At 57.4% G+C, this 21,764-nt stretch overlaps 2 protein-coding genes across 4 annotated transcripts; both read right to left on the minus strand.

Annotated features, from left to right (window-relative positions):
* Nucleotides 1-5,416: 5,416 nt before the first annotated feature.
* CDH16 (cadherin 16) lies at nucleotides 5,417-15,408 on the minus strand. Of its 3 annotated transcripts, XM_027978031.3 has the most exons (18): nucleotides 15,298-15,408; nucleotides 14,277-14,334; nucleotides 13,918-14,001; nucleotides 13,192-13,347; nucleotides 12,984-13,122; nucleotides 12,472-12,630; nucleotides 11,312-11,508; nucleotides 10,609-10,731; nucleotides 10,291-10,441; nucleotides 9,857-10,084; nucleotides 9,698-9,774; nucleotides 9,436-9,624; nucleotides 9,088-9,329; nucleotides 8,389-8,522; nucleotides 7,322-7,564; nucleotides 7,058-7,165; nucleotides 6,618-6,734; nucleotides 5,417-5,778 (listed from the first exon to the last, which is right to left on the minus strand). In XM_027978031.3, the coding sequence occupies exons 2-18, from the start codon at nucleotides 14,319-14,321 to the stop codon at nucleotides 5,681-5,683; spliced, it is 2,490 nt and encodes an 829-aa protein (XP_027833832.1). In that variant the 5' UTR covers nucleotides 14,322-14,334; nucleotides 15,298-15,408; the 3' UTR covers nucleotides 5,417-5,680. The 3 variants fall into 3 exon arrangements, with proteins under 3 accessions (XP_027833832.1, XP_042087692.1, XP_042087693.1); XM_042231758.2 differs by lacking the exon at nucleotides 7,058-7,165; XM_042231759.2 differs by lacking the exon at nucleotides 6,618-6,734.
* Nucleotides 15,409-18,454: 3,046 nt separating this feature from the next.
* On the minus strand, nucleotides 18,455-21,764 carry RRAD (RRAD, Ras related glycolysis inhibitor and calcium channel regulator). Its single transcript, XM_004015580.4, has 5 exons — nucleotides 21,654-21,764; nucleotides 21,052-21,436; nucleotides 20,301-20,374; nucleotides 19,971-20,175; nucleotides 18,455-19,124 (listed from the first exon to the last, which is right to left on the minus strand). Exons 2-5 carry the CDS (start codon nucleotides 21,419-21,421, stop codon nucleotides 18,847-18,849), a joined length of 927 nt encoding a protein of 308 aa, XP_004015629.4. The 5' UTR covers nucleotides 21,422-21,436; nucleotides 21,654-21,764; the 3' UTR covers nucleotides 18,455-18,846.

Consider the following 21,764-nt stretch of genomic DNA (forward strand, 5'->3'; position numbering starts at 1 on the left):
AGAGGTACCCCAGAAGACCTACAGTCTCTTTTCTGCTGAAACCAAGCGTGGAGGAGGGAAGAGTTTTATGACCCAAACTTGGCAACATAAGATAAATGCACAGAAAAAAGACTTGAAGGAAACTAGATAAAAATGTTACCATAACAACAAAGCCAAGAATGACAACAGCTGTGATGGCAATAATAAGAGTAGCTATTCCCATTTTTGAGGGCCAGTTTTGTGCCAGTCCCTGTGCCAAGTAAGGGCTTTGCTTGTGTTATCTCAGTTAATCCCCACAACATGCTCTTCCCTCAATGGCCAAGGCCAATGGCCTGTGGGGTAAGCATCATAAACAAGGATGGTTTTTGCCAGGTCCACAGCTTCCCTGGAGGTGAACAACTAATAAGCTCTCAGGCCCAGTACACAGGAGATGCTGTGCTCTCCTTGCCAGCAGAGCTGGGCCAGAGAGGGCATGGCTGGCCCCCTTGGGGATGCCTTCCAGGAGCCAGCCAGGCCCACTGAGCTGACCCCAGCCCCCACTTGGCCCTCCTCCTTCAGGCACTGGGGCTCAAAATAGCGGCCGCTCGAGAGCTGACAATCAAAGGGCAGCTAAAAAAAGTCCCCTCAGTCTGGGCTCTGTCGCACACGGCTCGTAGGGCCTATTTTGGGGGAGAGGGTGCCGACGTGCCAGCGGAAAATCCATGGGGCGGGAGTCTCCAAGATGGGGAACCCACGTGCCTCCCTCTCCCCGCTCCCCCCACCAAGCACACTCGCTCGTGTGCACAGACACACCCATACTTGCAGCCCTCAGCCCACCTTCCTGACTGTTGGACTTCATCATCCCCACAGCAGCCCTGGAGAGGGTGAGGAAACCGCAGCTCGGAGGAAGGGAAAGGACTTACCCAAGGTCACACAGCTGGGAAGTGGGCAGAACAGTGGTCAACCTGGACCCCTGTGGCTCAGAGTACAGTGCTCTCCCAGTAGAGGTGGCCCCTTGCCTATGGCCTCACTGAGGAAACCAACACCTCATCTTCTGGGGCACTTAAAGCTCTGAGGTGGTGCCCTCTGGGGTGGACTGGCTAGGAGGATGACTTGAGGGTATTAAAGACCACACAGGAAGAAACTGCACTGGAAACCCCAGGCTGATTCTCATGGAACCTTGCCTGCCTGTAGGAGAGGTAGGTGAGCTGGCATAAGGCCTTATCCAAGTGAGCCCACCCCCCTGCCCATCCCTGTGACCACGTCGCCCGCCCTGCCTAGGCCCCTGGAGCCTGGTAGCCCCTGCCAAGTTTCCAGGGAACGTGTTCGATAAGGGACTGGTGCTCATGACTCGCTCCCACCTAGCCACTATCTCTGACCCTGCTGCCACCAGCAAGTTGGTAAGAATAGTAACAGCCCTGCTGAGTGGGCAGGCACACAGGGACAACACAGCAACGGCTGCAGGCAGGCAGCTCTGGCCCTCCGGTTGAGGACAAGTCTCCAGCTGTCTCTTCCCATCAGGCTTCGCCACCCCCCACCCATTGTCCTGACATCCAGCCACGCCTCGTGATACGGCGCCAAGCCTCGTCCTCGTCCCCTGCTGCCTCAGGGGTGGAGACCTGCAGCGGAGCACACTGTCTTGCGCAGATCCTGGGGCCGGAGCCCCGCCCTCCTCTGACAAGCGGTATGACCTGGAGCCAGACACTGTCCTTCTCTGGGCCCATAAGCAGAGTAAGGTGGCCCAGCAGCCTCCTGAGGCATGGAAAATGGCCAGCAAGGCCTCTTCTCTTGCTAGGGCCCTTCATTGTCCTGGTATCTGCTGCGGGCCTGTCTCCTGAATGCCCCTGGGAACTCTGACCCTTGGACATCTTGGTCAGAGGAGATATGGATGGGGGTACTGGAGTCCCTGGGATAAGGCATATGCTGTGGCTGAGTTCCCTCTCTGAGTCTGCCTGTGACACACCTGTTGTGTGCTCCACAGCCACAAGGGTGGCTGCATCATTCTGAGAGAAGAGGCTGTTGTCATGGAATCCAGGGTGAGCGTCACCACGACATTTGAGGCAGGGAGATTTAGGGAGGCTTGCATCTAAGTCCTGAGTCACTGTGGCACCTGGGGGTAATTAAAGGAGATGAGGCTGAGTCCCCCATTCCCCTGGACCATGACCCCTGAATCTCTCACAGCCTGACTCATTGCATGGCTCAAACCTGGACCCAGCCCCTCCCCCAGCCTTCTCAGCCCTCCCAGCCCTCTAGCTCTCCTCATCTTCCCTGTTCTCTTGACCCTCGAGCCTACCTCCTGCCCCCACTCCATGTCCCCCATAGATCCAAGGAGTCCCGGGGGGAGGGGCCCAGGGATGCTAGGGAAGGGAAAGAAGAGAAGGGCTGGGGTAGGTTCCTGGCACGCTTTTACCACACAGACTAGTGTTTAACACACACACACACCCACAGACACACTCATGTGCACACAGGCACACACGGACTCCTAACGGAGTGACTGGGCCACCATGGGGTCTCCAAGCTCGGTTTCCTGGAACTAGCTCTCCGGTAGGCCTCCTCACCCCTCAGTCCTCTGGGTCCTCACACATTCCTGAGACCCTCTCATTAGAAACACGTTATCCCACAGCAGTAGGACGTTCGGAGGTGAGATCAGAGAAAGAACTTCTGCCCTGAGGCCTAAGCTAGTCTTGAGATGAGTCTTGGTGGGTGTGAGTGGGTTTGGAGGAGGGGTTGTCTCTGAGGTCCCAAGATCGTTTTTTTCTTTGTGAGCAAAGGGCCAGACTGACCTCTGGGTCTCTTGCTTCAAGAGCCCTAATCTCTGGGTCTGGAAAAAGTTTAAAAATATCCTCATGTTTACATTCTTTCCAAGCCCGCCTCCCAGTGCTCAGTGCTGGGTCCCTTTGATCTGGCCCTGTGCCTCTGGAAGGGGCCTGGGAGAGGGAGACCATGAGCTCCCCACCAGGGTGGACCCCACAGCTCTCTCCAGACCAGTCCGAACCCCGTGAGAACCCTCAGCAGCACCCAGTGAGAGCCTTGGAGCTGGCGAGGAGCCAAGGCTGGAAGGGATGTCTTGCCCAGGGTCACTCAGCAGGGCCTCGTGGGAGCAAGAGTTGGGGTCCTTCTCCACACTCCCTCCCAAAAGCCCGGGCCTCGCAGGGCCCCTGGGGAGGGTGTCAGAATCTGTGACTGTAGGCGTCTGAGGTGGGCCCCACCCCAACCCACAGTCCACAGACCAGGGAAAACCATGTAGATAGAGCTCCTGCTATGGGCCCGCCATTGTTCTACACACGTTTTTTCTTCAGGGATTACCTTGTGTAGTCCTCTCAACAACTCTATTTGAGTGAGACCCATTTTATCGACAAGAACACTGAGGCTCGGAAAAGTAGAGACCCCCCTGGGAACACACAGCAGGGAGGAGGCAGAGCACGAATCACGTGTCCTTCTGCCCACACTGAGCCACCAGTTACCCCCCACCCCCGCCAGCCTTGCCCTTGCAGGGTCCAAGCCCCGCCTGCAGGGTGAGCTCACTGACCTACCACTGAGCCCACAAAAGAGCGCCAGTCTGTTTCTCTCCGTCAGAGAGCCAGGGGAAGCCACGCCCCTCCACGTCCCGCCCTTCCCTCTATAGAAGGAGCAGAGAATGGCAGGAGAGACTTATGTCTACAGGTGCTCAGGAAAATGCAGCCCGTGTTGTTGGGGGTTGTGGACCCTGTTGTCAGCCCCACAGTCAGAAAGTGCTCTGAGGTCTAGAGGCTTGAGACCTCGTATTGAGGCAGATGCCCTCTTGAGCCCTGGTGTCCTGTCAGCCACCCTTTCCTTTGTGGGGGCTCCACCTACCTGCTTACCAACTGATATAGCCATCCACTTATTCACACACCCATCTGTCTATCTGCCTGTCTACCCATTCATCTTCGGCCCACCCTCCCACCCACCCATCCATTCATCCACTCACCCACCTATCAACCTATCTACCTATCCAGAACCAGGACCCAGAAAGCAGCTAATTCCCGGGGCCCAGCTCAGCTGCTGCGTCCCCTTGAATGGATGAGCTTGGGAAGTCTTCTCCACCTCTTTGGGATTTACTTTTCCAACCTGATAAGAAGTTGCTGGCCTGGCTGATCCCTAAAGCCCTTCTGGGGGAATCTCGTGGGTGCAGAGAACTGCTGAGGGCTGTGGACACTGCTGGAGAGGTAACACAAACCTTCACCGCCCTGCTTCTAAGACTCCCAGTTGCAGCCCTTAATTTTCCTGACCTTCAGATTCCTTCACTGGAAAAATAGGGCCAATAAACCCACCCTCTCACATTGATGGAAAGATTCACTGAGATCTGCTTTCAAAGAGCTTTGTACCTTGAAGGCTTCTGAGTAGATGCAGGTCAAGCAGAGGATCCTAGGAGATGGGCAGGAAGCACTGCTTGGACCGTATTGTCAGCAGAGCCTCCCATGAGGTGAGGGTGGGAGGGATGACATGGGTCCAGAGTGGCTAGGATCAGCTTCAGAGTCCATCCTTGGGCTGGGGATCCTGGCTGAGTTTCCCAGGCTCCCCCAAGCCCTCCAGGATGCCTGCCCCATATCTCTTGGCTGTGCTTGGCCTCCATCCCACAGAATCTGCCAGGAGTGAGGAGATTATCTCCTAAAAATAGGGCCTGGGCCCCACTGAGATTGTTTTTCTCCTTTCCCCATGATTTACCATCATCAGCTCAGGGTGCCTGGGACAACAAGTCCCATCCCAGAGACCATTGGGATGAAGGCATGGGGGATCAGTATGTGTCTGGGGTCAGTCAAAGGGTCAGGGATGAGAGGTCAGCCTGGAGATGGGGTCAGGGCTTAGCACCAGGCTGTGGCTTAATCTCAGGCCAGGGGAAAGGGTTCTCACCTGGGGCAGGGGCAAGGTGAGCCACGAGGGTTCCTATTTCACCCCAGTGGTGTCCATCTGAGTAATTCTCTGATTTTTTGCAGACTCCTCATCAGCCTGAGTGTAAAACTCAAAGGTGCCTTGGGGCCAAGGGCAGAGAGACCCATCCCCAGCCTCACCTCTCCTTTCCAGCAGCATGGGGCCCTCACCATTCCTACCCAGACCCCTGCTGAAACTTGGGGACCTCTGCCCACCCCTGCATGCAGGTGATTCACATATAGGGACGTGAGTGTCCTCATACATGTGTACAGGACATGGACTCACAGGTTGCCTTCCAAGAGCACCTGTGAGTCCATGTCACTCTCAAGGACACCCTCCTCAACCATTGCCTGGACAGTTAACCCATCCAGAGTCTGCAGCCAGTGGTCTCCGAATGCCCAGAGAAATGACCCATTTGTCTCCAGCCTCAAGATCTCATGTCTTTCCCCACAGGGGACCCCAGGCTCGTTCCTCAAGCCTTGAGACCCTTTCTGTGCAGCAGGAGATGGGGAAGGGATGAAGGGGCAGGTGGACTTGAATGATGCACATGCAAATGGACGCTTGGACATAGACACATGGTCCCTGAGAACCCAAGGCCGGTTCTCTGAGGCTTTATTATTGGACAGACATGAGCCATCTGAAGTGGTTCCACGGGCACTTGAGTCAGTGTGCAGGCCCCACAGACATGTCCGGTGATGTTTCCTCCCTCCTAAGGCAAGTGAAGGGGCTTCTTGCCTTGTCTCAGCCTCATGGATCTGGAGTGCTGGGCCATCTCCCAGTGGATTCTGATGCAGCCAGATGCCAAGTTCCCAGCAGGGGCTGCCTGGACCATTTAAACTGCCACCTTCAGGGGCACATTGTCTACTGGCTGATCCAGGTCCTTCTTCCTCGCCAGGGTCAAGTGGGTAAAGATGAGGATGAGGAAGATGCCTGAGGAGCCAGAGAGGGATAGATCACCCCTCAGAAAGGGCAGTAGGACCTGTCTATCCCTGGGGACTCCTTGCTATTGGAATTGATTTAATGAGGAAGCAGTTTCTTAAATAGCATCTCTGAAGGTGAACTGGATATGACTCTGTGGTCCTGGTGCCTGAAGGAGCATGACTGGCTCATCCAGCCCTCACCAGGCACCCATCCCCTTGAGGCTGCCCTAGAACGCCCCAGCCTCCAAGGTCCCCTTCTCTGGGGAACAGAGAAGGGGTCGTTTGGGAGCCAGTGAGTTGTCCCCATGGACCTCTGAGAGGAAGGCACATTGTAGCAATGCCCTAGCACCAGTAAAGAAAACCAGCCAGGAAAAAAATATATTTAGGGCGCTAAAGAAACAAAGGGGATGGAAAGAGAGGCTTGAACTGAAGGAATCAGGCTGGAAAGAGTGAGCTCTGCCACACGCTGGCTGTGTAAACTCCAAGTTACTTAACCTCTCTGAGCATCAGTGACCTCACCTGGAAAAGCGGGGAAATGCCAGCATCACAAGGTTGTGGGAGGATTCAACTCAATAAATCTCTGCTTGGCTGATACACAGTTAAGGTGTAACAGTGTAACAGTAAATGCTGTTATCAGTGAGAATGGGGTGCACAGAGTCAGACTCGACTGAAGCAACTTAGCAGCAGCAGCAGCATGGTATGGGGAGGCAAGAGCATAATGATTACGAGAGTTGGGGAGGTTTCTTCTCAGCCCTGGGGGGCACCATGGGAACAGGGGAACTGTTTATCTGGAGGCTGTGGCTCTGACTACCATTGCCCTCCCCCACGCAGGAGCCCAGCCTCCGTTACCTATTGCTATCAGGGTGCCCACGAGAATGCCCACCGCCGACAGCTTCGTGGGCATGCCCTTCATGCGGCCCACCTTGCGCATGCACTGCCCCTCCACGTTGCAACGACACACGATCACTGAGGACAGGCAGAGGAGGGTCAGGGCAGTGGGGGAGGGCTCCCAGCTTCTCAGCGCCTTTAGCCCAGCCCAGCTAGCTTGTATGTGTGCTTCTGTGCCTGTGTACGTGTTCATGGGTGTGGGGGTGGGATGCAAGCTCCTTTGTGCATGTGCCTGCGTGCACTGGGCTCCGCGTGCCCAGCCACACATGTGCAGGTGCGCACAGGTATATGCGGTCCACATGAGCCTGCAGACACGTTGCCCAGTCCCTCCCCCTTGGTCCCAGTGGCTCCCTCAGAAACTGCATGCCCCTGACCTTGGCCGCACCCCAGCCCGGCCTCACCTCGGACCTGGATATGCCATATCTGGTTATTGTGGCTGACAGCTATGGGGACTACGTGTTCGCGAGGCTCCACCCAATGCAGGCCCAAGGTGAGGTAGGCATGGGACCCTGTTGGGACCATAAGCAGCGATCCGAGTCACCAGGCTGCTCCCCCCAGGCCCGGCCCCACCCTCACCGGGAGAGGTGTCTCGCTTCCGAAAGCCCCGCCCCGCCTTGGCCCCGCCCCGCCGTGGCCACCGCCTCCCGGCTCTCCGCCGCACGCACCGTTGAGAGCCCGGAGACGCCAGTCCCGCTGCACCGTGGGGTTGGGACCAAGCGCAAAGCTGAAGGGACCATGTCCACCAGCCAGATCAGAGTCCTCCCTGGGGCCACTGACAACCACGCCATGGTCCTGGCGGGGTGTGCATAGGTGTCTGGAGGGCACGGGAGCCAGCGTCGGGGTTGGGGCAGGAAGGGCCTTCAGGAAGTGGATCACAAGGGTCGCAGAGGTGCTCAGCGTTGGTTCATCTGCAGAGGAGGCAGTACTGGGGTGGCTCGGCCCCTTGTGGGGCGGTGGGGTGAATTCAGGGTCCCTGGGCTGGTCCCCTTCCCCACAGTCCATCTTCTCACCCCGCTGAGCCCCTTTTGTGCCCCTCCTTCCCCTCCCCCTCCACCTCTCCATCCCAGCATCTCCACGCTAGTCTCTTCCTCACAATGCCCTTCACCCCTTCACCATGCAAACACCTGCCAGGCCTTTCTGTGCCTTTTTGGATGGAAAGCTTGCCTCACCCTCCACCCCCACCCCTGGCCCCTGGAGCCAGGGCCCAACAATGCAGAAATGCCCTGCCTGTACATGAGCTCACCCCTGCTGGTCTGTCTTGCATCACAGGACAGCCCAGCTCAGAGCTGAAACCTGACATCCCACCCCAGGCCAGCTCTTCATCCCGTCAACATGGTGTTTGGAGTTCTCCCCACCTGACCTCATCCAAGCTCACCTCCTGGCACACCTCCTGCGGAGAGCCCCTGGCCCTTATCTGCTCCCTCACCTCCCGCCCAGCACCAAACCCTTTACTCCCAGTTTGTGTCTAAAGCTGACACCCTAAGAGGCACCCCCCCCCCAACCGCCCCAGGGCTGATGCTGGGGGATTACAAGTGTCTGGCGAGGATGGTGGTGGCGGGGCAGAGGCCAGGCATTCTCAGAGAAGGACTGTACCCAGCTCCTTGTCCCTCCCTCCTGCCTGGGGGCAGAGTGGATGCCAGCAAGGGGCCTGGGGAGGAGGCTTGGTCCTGCCCATCTGTCTGTCTGAGGCTCTCTCACCCTCGCAGGGGTCCCTACCATAGGCTGGCCATACCTGCATCCTGGGCCTCTATGAGCACTGTGTACATGTCCCCAGGCTGGGCGCCCTGCAGGGGCCGGGCTGTGTGCACCTCCCCTGAGATCTCCTTGATGCAGAGCCAGCCCTCGGAGTCATTGACCAGGGAGAACCTGAGGTCCAAAGAAAATGGGCAGGGAGGCAGTGACCGCATATGGGGTCTTGCCTAGAGACCTCCAGGGCCATGTGACCTGCCTGAGTCCCACATTCCCTCTGTGACTTGAAGGCAGCAGCAGCATCCATGATCTGTCTCCCGCTTAAGGGACTTGTTGGGATGGGGCGGGGCTTAAACCACTGACACTGAGGCTGAGAGAGGGACCACACTAGAGCCTGTGGGGCTCTAGACTTAATTCCACTGTTCCCAGGTCAGCCCACAAAGGGCCAAGAATGGAGCTAGAGGCCTGGGAACAGCACCCAGTGCTGCAGTCTGGGTGGGTGGCAGGAAGAGGGCCGGGTATACAGGATGGAATGAGGAGGCATCATCTGAGCTCTCAAGGGGTCCCAGCACCCCTTCTCCCTGCTACCCTGGTGCCCCCAAGAGTCACAACCTGCATATTAGCCAATGATTTGAGGAACTTTCCAGGTTATAAATAATGTGAGTTCCCTCTGAGGTCTGGGGGTCATCCCCAAGGAACAGAGGAGGTCCAGTCTAGGTAGGGGGGTGGGCTCCTGGCTTACCTGAGGGGACTGCTCAGGGGGTCTGAGGGCTGGACGGTCAGCAGGAGGGAGCCGGCAGGGGTGCTGATGGGCACGCTGGCCTCATAGCTCTCCTGGTCCAGCTGAGGAGGCGGCACCACCCTTTCCACCAGCACAGTCACAGTGGCTGTGGCTCCTGGGCCTGGGCCTGGCCCCACCAGCTCTTCCACGTTCCGCACCACCACCACCAACTTGTGGCTCGGAACTGCCTCATAGCTGAGGTTCTGGAACCAGAGGGACCTGGGTTACTGTGTGGGCCAAGGCATGGCGCCCTCATGCATGAATGCATGTGTGTATGTGTGCACCCCTTCTCCAACCCTAGCCCCTTACTTTGAGGAGTCGCAGCTGGACATGACCGGAGTCTGGCTCCCAGTCCAGGCTGAAGGTCCCCTCCTCATCCCCTGCCTCGATGGCAAAGTCCATGAGGCGGAAGGCAGGCTCGAGGTCAGCATCAGTGGCCGTGAGTGTGGTCACCAGAGTCCCAGGCTCTGCATCCTCAGGGAGACTTACGGGCTCAATCTGGAGAGATGGCGAGAGGCTGTGAGCCCACCATTACTGCCTTCTGAAGGGGTCCTTCCCTGTGCCCGCTTACCTGGGAAGCGGTGAACTCAGGGGCATGGTCATTGATGTCTGTAATGGTGACTGGTATTTCACAGGTGCTGCTAAGGCCTGAGACAGAGGAGGGCATGTTGGGGAGGCCAGGGTAGGAGCCGAGGGGTCAGGGAACCCCTGTCACCATTGGGGCACTTACCACCATCTGTTCCTCCTAGGTCCATGGCCAGCACCTGAAGCAGGATGTTCTGGCCAGCTTGGAGCTGGGCAGCCCCCAGGGTCACGCTCCCCGAGGAGGAGTCCAGCTCGAAGGCTCTCAGTTCTGCTGGCTCCTCAGGCTCAGGGCTCAGTAGCTGATACACAACATGGGAATTGGGGGAACTGGGGGCATCAGCGTCCTCTGCTGAAACCTTAGCCACCTTGGTGCCTGCAAAGATGACACTCACCTGGGTGGGACCACAGCCAAGCCCGGAGGCCTTACCCCCCTACTCTTCTTTGTGTATGTGTGTGTGTTGGGTCGGACGTTGATATAGGGGCCTGGGGCTGGCTGGCCCCACAGCACAGGAGAGTCACGTGGCGTAGTTCACAGGGGCTTTACCACTACCCAACCCCCTAACAGGGCCCATAGCCCACCTGGGGGGCTGAGCTCCGGGATGCTGACCGAGGGGCCTCGTGGAGGGCAGACGGGTGCATTGTCATTCTCATCCGTCACCACCACCTGCAGCTCCAGTGGTTCCGCGTAGTCCTCGCTGTGGGTGTTCTGAGCCCGCACCTGGAGCAGGTACTGTAGTGGGCAGTGGGAGGGCTTCAGGTGAAGACCAGGGTCTTCTCTTCTGGCGGACAGCTCCAGTTCTTCTGCCTCAGTGCTTGTGGAGGATGTGACACCCCCAGAAGCCCCCTGACCAGGGACCAAACACCCCTCGGCCTGTCCTGGCTCCCCTTTCATCTCACCTCAGCCTGGGCTTCTCGGTCCAGCTCCTGGGTCACGTAGAGTTTCCCCTCTGTGTCCACATCAAAGGGTCCCTGGGGCTGGCTCTCCAGGTGATAATGTACATTCCCCCCATTCCAGTGGACCTGGGAGGGGGACACAGGATGAGGGGCAGGAATAGCCCATGTTATCCCTTATGTTCCAACTGTTCACGGTTTAGGGAGCCTGCGCCCCAACTGCCATGTGACTCCAGGCAAGCGACTGTCCTCTCGGGAGTCCAGGTAGGGTCCTTTTGTTCAGAGCGGTTGTTGTGGCAACTCTGTGGTGGCCTTGCCCTGGTTCAAGCCTGGATCCGGCCCAAAGTATCTGAATGACCAGATTGTTTTATTCTCTGCCCTCTGGGACTGAGCCTGACCCCAGGGCATTCCTCGAGGAGGCCTGAGACATTCCTGGCCTAGGTGACAATCCCCATGGCAGCAAGGAGGTAGCAGCTGTTCTGTGAGGAAGCCTGGGGTGAGGTCAGAGCACAGAGCTCAGGGCCTGGTCCTTTAAACACTCATTGCATCATGGAAGCTGATGGGGACAGAGGAGAGGGGAGCGTAGTTAAAGGCGGAGCAGGAGTCAAGGTCAAGTTGGGCCCCAGATCCAAACCCCAAATCTCCACAAGACTCAGGCCCAGCTGCACCATCCACGGAGTTATTTCAGCTGTAACAGCTATTTACTCACCTGGGCAATGTGGTGTGGGTATGGGACTTGGAGATTCTCTGCCAGATGGACAGGATCTAGGGGCACCCAGGTGTTCTCCACTATAGAGACATCTATGGTGGCTGTGGCCTGGTGGCCCGAAGCCTGGTCACCCATGTCCTTGACCTGTACCAACAGCTGGTAGTACCCCTCCAGAGCCTTGTCTAGGCTGGCGCTCCCTAGAAGGGGAAGGCAGTCAGCTGGTCAGGGGGCCAGGGCATCCTTCTCAGCAAGGAACCAAACAAAGCCAAGTACATGGCAGGTGTTCAGGATACTCTCTTGGCCAAGAGATGAGAGGGACCTGTAGCACCATTGTGAGCACCCAGCCTGGACTTGACAGTCTGCAGAATCACTTGCACCTCTGTCCGCACAATGAAAGGTGGATTCGTGGATGGCCAGGATGAGGGGATACATGGGTGGATATGTAGATGAGTGAATGACTGGTTGGATAAATGGACAGTTGACTAGATGGATGGATGGAGGCTAGCTAGATGGGGATTTGGACCTGTGGATGGATGGCTGGGTAGATGGACTATGTATGTGGTTGGGTGGTAGATGGGTGAATGAGAAAGCTGTATGACTGACTTATTTTTCTCTTCCCAATTTGTTTCTTTGGTCTGAACTTCTAGGTCCGAGTCTCTCTTGCCATCCGACTCAAGGTCTCTCAGCAGTGTTCTAGGCCACAACCCCTCAGGTCTCTCCTACCCTTGCCTCTTAGGCCCAGGTTTGTAAATGTAGGCACTTCCAGTCATGTGCATGCTTAGTTGCTCAGTTGTGTCCAACTCTTTGTGACCCCATGAACTGTAGCCCACCAGACTCCACTGTCTGTGGGATTCTCCAGGCAAGAATATTGGAGTGGGTTGCAATTCCCTTCTCCAGGGGATCTTCCCAACCCAGGGATCAAACCTGGTCCTCCTGCACTGCAGGTGGATTCTTTACCACTGAGCCACCTGCTTCCAGGCACACCGTTTCTGAACTCTCCATGCATGGTCCTGGCTCCACACATGATTTTGCCTTGCTACCCACCCCAGCTGCAATACTCTTTCCTCCTCTTTTATCTCTTGAGCTGCAAACCCATCCTACAGCTCAGATGAAACCCAGCTCTTCCCGTTCCTCCCTTTTCACACTGAGCTCAGGCTCACCCTCAGGGCTCAGAGCCAGAGCACCCAGCCGAGGTTCCAGCTGGAACATATCTGAAGCAGGCTGGGCTGGGGCCTGGTTCAGGATGTGGAACCGAAGATCCGAGTTGGCTGTGCCTGGCTCATCCCCATCAGAAGCCTCCAGGAAGAAGAAGGGGACACCTGGGAGTATGGAGAGAGTTTACCATTAGGGGTGAAGGCATGGGGAGAGCCTCCCACGCTTCGCCTATCTCTCCCTGGTTCTTCCTTCCATACCCATCATCATATCAGGACTCTGAAGGTGTGCCATGACTCTTCACCCCACTGCACAGATGAGTAAACTGAGGCCTAGAGTAGATGGAACTCACCTGTGGACCCTCAGTTGGGTGGGGAGTGCAGATGAGACAGAAATGGGAGGGGAGCAGTTTGGATCCTGTTGCCCTGTCCCTATGCCATCTCTCTGGCCATCTGTTTCCTGTGTTCTCCCATCGGTGCCCACCTGACCTTGCTGTGAGCTCACTGCTTTGGGCACTCACCCAGCCTAGTACCCCGGCTCAGCTGAACTTTGTAGGTGGCCTGGGAGAAGTGGGGCACCTGGTCATTCTCATCCTTCACACGCACACGCACAGGTTGCGGGCCCCACAGGACATGTCTGTCCTCGGTCTCCAGGGTGACCTGACAAGAAGGAGTTGTCAGAGCCCCACCCTCCCCAGGAGACTTCCCCCTCCCCCGGCCCAGCCGTACCTGTAGCTGGTACTCTGCCTGTTCCTCCCGGTCCAGGGCCCTGGTCACCAGCAGGAAGCCAGCTTCTGGGTCCACAGCAAAGGGGCCCTCCCCTACCACTCCTGCATCTCCTGACAGCACAACCTGGCCCTCAGTCTCCTCACGGGGCAATGGCAGCTGGTGGAGGAAGAACAGAGGTGAAGGGAGCCAGGAGCGAGTCTGGGGGATGCCCCTTCCACCCAATAGCCCTGTTTTTTAATATGGGGAAACTGAGGCTCAGAGAGGGCTTGCGCTTGCCCAATGTCACAAAGCCAGTAAGGAACAGGATGGACATTCAAAGCCAAAGCTCTTCCCCCCTGTGTTGGGTGCTCCGTTATACTCTCTGCCTTACTTTCTGAAACTTGAAACCCCTCCTCCATCACTTCATCTTTTAATTAACTAATTAATCTTTATGTTTTAAAATTTGGGAGCCATGCCATGCAGCCTCTGGGATTTTTAGCTCCTTGATCAGGGATTGAACCTGGGGCCCCGGCAGTGACAGCACAGAGTCCTAACTACTGGACTGCCAAAGAAGTTCCCCTCCTTCCATTTAAAGCTCTACTTTCTTCTGAGATGAAGATCTTACTAGCCATTCACACTATACCATATATTCTCTAGAAAGCCAGAGCAATGAAGAGAAAGGGAGGCTGGAGGTAGGGGAAGCAGGACCTGGGGAGGGCAGCCTACCCAGTCAGCTCTCAGACTCACCTTCGTCAAGTACAAAGGGAAATTTCCACCATAGTTTTCCGGGACTTCGACATACAGCTCTGCAGGCTGGGCTCTAGGGAGAGCCTGTGGAGGGATTCTCAACACGTCACCAAGCTGTACCTTCCTCCCATGGGTGCTACGACCCGACAGAGAAGGGGAATTTCTACCCCTTCCCTGGGCCTGGTCATACTTTATCCCTCCGCCCCCTGGCCTTTGAACTCCTAACCCCATGACAGGCCTAAAGCCACATCCCCCAGACACTACCATCCATAGTCAGTGCAACTGGTCCAGATGGAGTAGGGGGTGAAGGTGCAATCCCCAAGGCCAGGATCTGAGGGCGAGGAGAGGGCCTGACTCACCTGGGGGACCAAGAAGCAAAGTAGCCAGAGCCAGGCAGCGACCATGGTCAGGATGGGCCTGTAAGGATCCAGCCCCAGTTGGTGGGCAGAGGGTCCCTCCCATAACCCTCCCTCTAGAAACTGTTCCTCACCTTTTCCCACTGAGTCCCAGGCCGCAGCTTCCCCAGGCCCCACGGGGCACAACGGCCCCTCCTCCTTCAGCTGGACTAGGGGTCAGGCAGGCAGGCCTCCTCCTGTGCCCTGTCTTGTGCTGCCCCAGCAGTTCTCAGAGCAGCCCTGCCCCCCACCACTTGGACGCTGCCCGCTCCCCTCCCACCCCCTCCCTCCCCGGCCTGAGCCTACTGCATACACATAGCCGGGCTTCACAACAGACTGGCCTCCTCTTCCTCTGCTTTGAGGGGCCTGTGGCTCCCCATCGCCTGCAGCGCAGTGTCTGGCTCCTTGGCCAGAAGAGCCCACCAAGAGCCCCAGGCCCAGCTGCACTGCATCTCTTAGTTCTTGTGCCCACAAGGATCTCCACAGGGAGCTTCACCTCCAGACTTCTGTCTCCTTCCCACCATAGCCTCCCCAGCTCGTGGATCCCAAAGTACTCATTTCCCAGCAGTCTCCCTGAATCACCAAAGTTTGAAGCTAGAAAGACCCTGATGACACTGAGGGCCACCTCCTGTGGTCGCCTCACATCGTAGGCAAGGCCTGAAGGGCAAGAGCTGACCAAGGTCACAGAGGATTTGACCACGGGAGAATTCTTCCTGAAACAGAGGACTCGGGGCTCAGGGTCTCCAAGACTGTTCTAGCTCCCACTGTTATCCTGCAGACATGGAGCCCTCACAGGACAGGACCCCTGCCCTCACCTCAGTGTTTTCCAGCTCTCAGCACCACGCTGGGCACGCAGAGCGTGGACAGCCACACCAATCCCCCCGGGAAGTCTTCCCTGGACAACAGGGCGTGTTTCTCCTTCCCCTGCCACCAACCCCCTCCTCAGCCCTGACACCGACCCAGGTCCCAGGTCCCAGGCCCTCACCCGCCGATGCCCGAGGCTGGCTTCCCTTGGTCCAGCTGCCAGGTGAGAGGAGTCTTTCTACAGGAGTGCTGGCCAGGCCGAACTGGGTAGAACAGGGCAGGGCGGACACTTGAGCAGGTAGGCGGGCCAGCCACACTTGCTCAGGAGTGGAAAACACCCCTGGGCCCACAGCAGCAGGCCTGACCCTGCCCAGCCCCTCAAGTTACTCATTGACTTTGAAAAGTTGGAGGCTGCTCGGCATCCATGACCGCCAACCCCAGGAGGTGGGGAGATCTTCGACCTGGCGCTTGTCCCACCCCTACACAGCTCAGTGGATACTTCTCGGCCCCCTGGATTTGGACATGACCCTTTTTCCAGTGGCTCCAGACTTGCTCCCACTTCTCCCCCTTATGCACCAGTGTCTGCAGCTCCACCTTGGTCCACGCTGTTCCTTTTTCCTGGAATGCCCTTCTCACTCCTTCATCTGTCTTCTGATCACCTGCTCAGGCTTCAGCACTCAGCTCAAATAGTCCTTGCTCCCAGGAAAGCTCCCCTGGGCTCCCAGGTTTGTTCGGGGCTCTCCCATGGTGATACTTCATTCCTACCCATGCCCCCATGCCATAGAGATAGTGCTATCTCTATCAACACGAGGAGGGCACCAGCTTGTTCCATCAGACTCAGAGGGCCTCCGGGGCAAGACTCAGGGACCCAGTAATTAATGACCTGGTCCTTGCCTGGCCCTGGCAGCTCCCAACTGACTTGTGGAACTAAGATAAGGAGCTGGAGGTGCCATGTGCAGGATAGGGGAGTGGTGCATGACCTGAACCAGATATTCGGAGCTCCAGACCACCCACCAGTGTGACCAGTGGGCAGGGGTAGGAGGATAGCAGCCCATGAGAACCCCTGAGGCTCCCTAGGTGCTCACACTAGCCCCTGGACACAGACAGGGCTGGGACAATGGACTGTCTCGTGCCTTTGAGAGGAGAGAGGAGTTTGAGCCAGTTCAGGTGACCTTGAGGGAGTTGCAGGGCTGACGGGAGGCCCTTCCCCCACTGGTGTAGCCTAGAAGAGTCGGGAGAAGCTCCTAGGGCCTGAGTGTGTGGAGTGGTGGGAAGAGGATGGGAAAGGTCAAGGATCTTGGTCTCCAATCTTTCCTGTGGTTTCCCTGGAGTCCTTCCCATTGCATATCTGGTTAATTTCTCTCAGGCTAGAAGGCTGGATCAGGACCCCTCAGCTGACCCCAACTTTGTCCATCACAAGCTGAGTTCCTGCCTCCAGGTCACTTGGGCACCCCAGCCTGGAGCAGTGCAGCGTGGGAATGTTGAAAGGGTCTCACGTCACATGAGAGGGGTCTCCAGCTATGTGCCTGGCACTACTCTAAGCAGATATTGTCATTATTCCACCCATTCCATTCTGAAAAGGGCATCGTGCCCATGTCACATACTGGAGCACAGAGAAGTTGACTGACTTGCCCAGGGTCACACAGCCAATAAGTGACAGAGCTCGGAAGGTCTGGAATCTTCTTCAGGCCTCAGCACTTTCACCTGCTCTGAGGAAACCATGCCCGCCTTTGCCTTGGTGAAGTACGCTGAGACTGGGAGCGGGACTGCAGCTTTGAGCTGCCCTGGGGGGCATGTGGGTTAGTCACGGGGATCACACGCCTGAGGAACGGCTTTCAAACCTCCACCTGCTATTGAACAACCGCAGTCAGAGTTCTCACCAAGTTCTGAGGGCTCCCAGGAGCCCTGAAAAAATTGACTAATATAGAAATATCTGGATCCCGGCCTGGAACCTTCTCAGAAACCATCCCCAGCCTTGCCCCTGCCTGCCTCTGGGCTCCCAGTCCCCACTCAGCCACTTCTGCCCGTGGGGCCCCAGGTAAGTGCTTTGTCCCCCATCTGCCATTGTTGAATGGGAATGCTCACTCCTGAAACCATGATGGTAAATCCAAGCAGGCACTTGTGCCCAGAAGGCTCCCCTTCCAAGGTGCGGGCGGTGGGGAGATACACACCTCCACCTATCAGCAAAGATGCACACGTTTACACGAGAATGCAAGGCCTCTCATTCCAGGCAAGGAGGGCCCCAGGGACCTGCTCCTACATTAGGCAATGCCGAACATGGAGTCCTCTGGTGTGGCCACTCTGTGGGGAGAATGGCCCTCCCTGTCCCCCCACCACTTCCTGCCTAGCAACCCAGCCTCTGCCAGGAGGTGGGAAGCCACACTGAGTCAAGTCCCCCGAGCATGCCTTTCTTGTGCATGCACGTGTGCTGTCGCTTCAGTCGTGTTCGACCTTTGTAACCCTGTAAACTGTAGCCCGTCAGGCTCCTCTGTTCACGGGATTCTCCAGGCAAGAATACTGGAGTGGGTTGCCATGCTCTCCTCCAGGGGATCTTCCCCACCCAGGGATCAAACTGGCATCTCCTGTAGCTCCTGCATTGCAGGCAGATTCATTACCACTGAGCCACTGGGGAGGTCCTGTGCCTTCCTCACCCCAGCCTTAACAAACCAGCTGCCTCCTTCTCCAGCCAGGGAGTCTCGGAAGTCTTCCTCAGTCACACCACCTTAGCAGCTTTCCAGCCTCTCAGGAGGGATCAGGGCAGAGACAACCACCCAGGAGCCAGACCCGACCCAGCAATCTTGTTTGGCCATGACACCCGGGGACAGAACGTGTCTCTTGGGCAGCCTCAATTTCCTTTACATACAGTATGTGTTAGTCACTCAGTAATGTCCGAATCTTTGCAACCCTTTGAATGGGAATGCTCACTCCTGAAACCATGATGGTAAATCCAAGCAGGCACTTGTGCCCAGAAGGCTCCCCTTCCCCTGGCGGACTGTAGCCCGCCAGGCTCCTCTGTCCATGGGATTCTCCAGGCAAGGATACTGGTATGGATTTGCAGTGATTGAACCCTTGATCAGCTGGGCAATGCCAGGCCCCAGTACAGAAGAATCTAAATAATAGGTTGGGTGAGATTCATGTCTCTTCCTGCTGCTTGGACCCCCACCCCCCACCCTGTTACCCCTGCAACCAGACCACAATCCACACCTGCCCCTTCTTAACATTAGAATAGTTAAGGCCACAAACTGCGGTGGGGCAGTGAGCCCCCTTCCTGAACTTAAGGAAACTTTCCTGTTCCTACAGCCCCCAGAATCAAAGGAAACACAGAGTCACCAGCCCTGGCCTATTGGGAAATAGTCTTTATTACAAAAATCTGCATGTAAACAAATAGCCACTGCACTGAACAGCCTCCCTCCAGGGCATGCACACCAGGGTGTAGGGAAAGGCAGAGTCCTCTCCCCACTCACAGGCCTGTCCCCAAGGGCTGGCTGGGGTCAGCCTGCTGCTTGGGATGCACACGGGCCAGCACAGGCATCTCAGTGGGCCCAGCAGAGATGGGCCCAACAGCCACTGGGAGCCGCCTCCCTGGGCAGCACTGTCTGTCTGTCTGTCCATGACCGTGAGGTGGGGGACACCCAGAGTCTGAGCCAGCTCTGAGGCACCTTGGGCGGTTGGCTGGGCCAGCCCACCAATCAGCCCATCTGTCTGCACAATACAGCAAGTGCCCCAGGGTCTAGAGCACAGACAGGTCATGGCAGGACTTGGACTTGGCACGCATGGCCATCTTGCGGCTGTTTCGAGCGACGATGCGGCCCAGGAAGCGCTTCGCCTTCTTGCCCAGGCTCTCTCGCCGCCGGGTACCCGCTTGACGACGCGCATTGGCCTCTTTGCTGTCCCTGCGCAGGCGTATCTGACGCACAACACCCTCGAACAGCGCCTGGACGTTGTGATGCAGCGCAGCCGACGTCTCGATGAACTTGCAGTCAAAGACAACGGCGCAGGCCCGGCCCTCTGGTATGTGTGGCAGGGGTGGAGGGTGGGGGACAGGCACACATCAGTAAGCAAAAGGTGAGTGGGTGAGAAGCCCACTCCAACCCTGGCCACACCTTGGCAGCTATCCGTGGGGAAGGGGAAGGGAGTCCTGGATCCTCCCCAGGAACACAATGAACCCCGGCTCGTGTATGGAGGGGCCCAGGCATCACTGGGTCACCCAGCTGTAAAGCTTGCCCATGCTTAAGGAGCTCACAGAGGCCCACACAAGGAGACTCATTTATCAAAATAATTTGGAGTTTGATATTTAAACAGTAGTGCTGTAGTAGTCAATGCAGAAAAATGACAACTTTGTTGGACAGCATGGTGTTTTATGGCTTGCCGTTATATCATGATGAATGACGGGGAATGGGGGGAGGACATCATCAAGTCACTGCTGGTTCTTCTGTGGGGTTCAGGTCTGGGGGGTCACAAAGGATGCTGAGCCCAATGTTGGGGGACGGGTTCTTTCCAGGGTCAAGACTATGCAGAAACTGGACTGGGCCTGGAATCCAGGCTCTGGCCTCCCGGCCTGAGTCCCTGAACTCTCCTCACCCCTCATCAGCCAGGCCAGGGACAAAGAGGACAAAAAAGGAGGGCTCTGAAATGGTCTAGCAGCTTTTATCTCCTCTTGTGCATCTGGTCCCTTCCCCAGCACTCAGGACTCGGGAGACCTGTGGGAGGGCATAAGCTCTCCCATCTCTCTGAGTTTTCTTCCTGGACATTTTTAGCCACTGATGATCCCCAGTGACTCGAGCTGAGTCAAGACTGAGTGGACCACAGCGAAGCCAGGATCTCCCTCCCTTTCCAACCCAGCTCCCTGCTCACCATCCAAGGAGACCTCGCGAGAGCGCACCAGGTCGCTCTTGTTGCCCACTAGGATGATGGGCACGTCGTCGGTCTGCCGCGCCCGCCGAAGCTGGACCCGCAGCTCTGAGGCCTTCTCGAAGCTTCCCTTGTCAGTCACTGAGTACACAATGACATATGCATCTCCCATGGCCAGGCAGTGTCCGGGTAGCCAGCGACCCCCATCCTAGGGGACACAGACACATTTACCCAATCGTCCTCACGCCCCAGCTACAACGCTGTCATTCCCAGCAGGTCCCTACCCCCAGCTCACCCCTCTCACCCAGCCCTGGGTCTCAGCCTGAATCCTACCTGCTCCCAAATGTCATAGACCATGAGTGACGCCTCTTCTCCGTCCACCATGATGGAGCGGTCATATGTGTGCCCTGGGCAGGAGACCAGTAGTCAGGTTAGTTGTTGGCTGCCACAACCCGCCCCCCCCTCAATGCATCAGGTGTCCTATTCTGGCTACACCCTTCAACTCCTCCCCAAAGCCCCCCAACCTTCTCCTCCACCGATAGATGCTAAATAGTAACAGAAATGACAGGGCTGAGAAATGCGGGGGGGGGGGGGGGCAGGTGAAGGGCATGATGTGCCAGGCCCCCACCTAGCTACCCCTTCCCCAAGCTAACAATGTCCTGGGTGGCCATTCCTGGGCTCCCTGCCCTTCTGTTCCCTGAGACCCAGGATAGTTTTGATCACAGTGGCCCGAGTTAGAACAGACAGCCCCTGGGGACCTTGGTTACCTAGGACTCCTCTCCTAGACTCTCCTGGTTGTGTTCTCCCGGGTCCTGGCAGGGAGGGCTATCCTGTCCTCACACTACAGAACAATTAAACATATTACCTGGGTCTTCTACTGCAAGCACTTCTTTCCCTACTAAAGGCTAGGTTACCTTCCCCCTTAGTTTCCCCATCTGTGAAAGGAGGAGGCAGACGCGATTCTCAAAGCACCTTCAGAATTCCGTTGGTATTTGCTGCTTTTAACCCTGATCCCCAGTCCTGCAGCCCCCAGTCCTAATCCTGTGTTCGCCCCTCCCTCGAACAGTCCCTCCCAGTCCCTCACCTGCGGCTTCAGCTTCAGGCCCGTCCTCTACACCTCCGAAGATGCGCGCCAGAGCGCTCTTGCCCACACCAGGCGCCCCCAGCAGCAGCACCTTGTAAACGCTCTCGTCTGAATCGCTTCCTCCCGAGCTGAGCGAGTCGGAGGAGCCCTCGGGCCAGTCCAGCCTCGGACCCTGGGCCCCTGTCGCGGCTTCGGCCGTTGTCAGAGCGCCCGGAGACAGCGCCGCCTGCAGGTCGCGCTCGTCCACCGGCATGCTCCGGCGGTGCAGCGGGAGCGCGGGGCCCCAAGGTGTGCTGCCCCGACGGCGATCGCGTTCCCGGCCCCCGCCGCGGTTCCCGTTGGCTCCGCTGCCGCCGCCGTTCAGAGTCATCCCGTCGGACGCCGTCTGGGGAACGGGAATCCGGATAGCCGCGTAAGCCGCGGTGGACATGGAGTAGGAGGCTGGACCCGGGACACGCCTGCCTGACCACGGGTCAGGAAAGGTGCTCGGGGTATAGGACCTGCCGCGGAAGGTCTTTGCGCCCTGACAAGTGACCCACTCTCCTGGCTCGTCCATCTCAGACGGTGAGACCACCCCCACCCCGCTCTGCCAGGACACTCACCCACTCAGACACGGTGAGGACTAGGTAGGTACCAGGCTCGGATACAGTCCACCCGTAGACCCAGGCGCGAACACTCGACCAGTCGCAGCCGCCGCCTTCTCAGTCGGTTCT

The sequence above is a fragment of the Ovis aries genome, chromosome 14 (assembly GCF_016772045.2).
Source record: "Ovis aries strain OAR_USU_Benz2616 breed Rambouillet chromosome 14, ARS-UI_Ramb_v3.0, whole genome shotgun sequence".
Classification (NCBI taxonomy): Eukaryota; Metazoa; Chordata; class Mammalia; order Artiodactyla; family Bovidae; genus Ovis; species Ovis aries.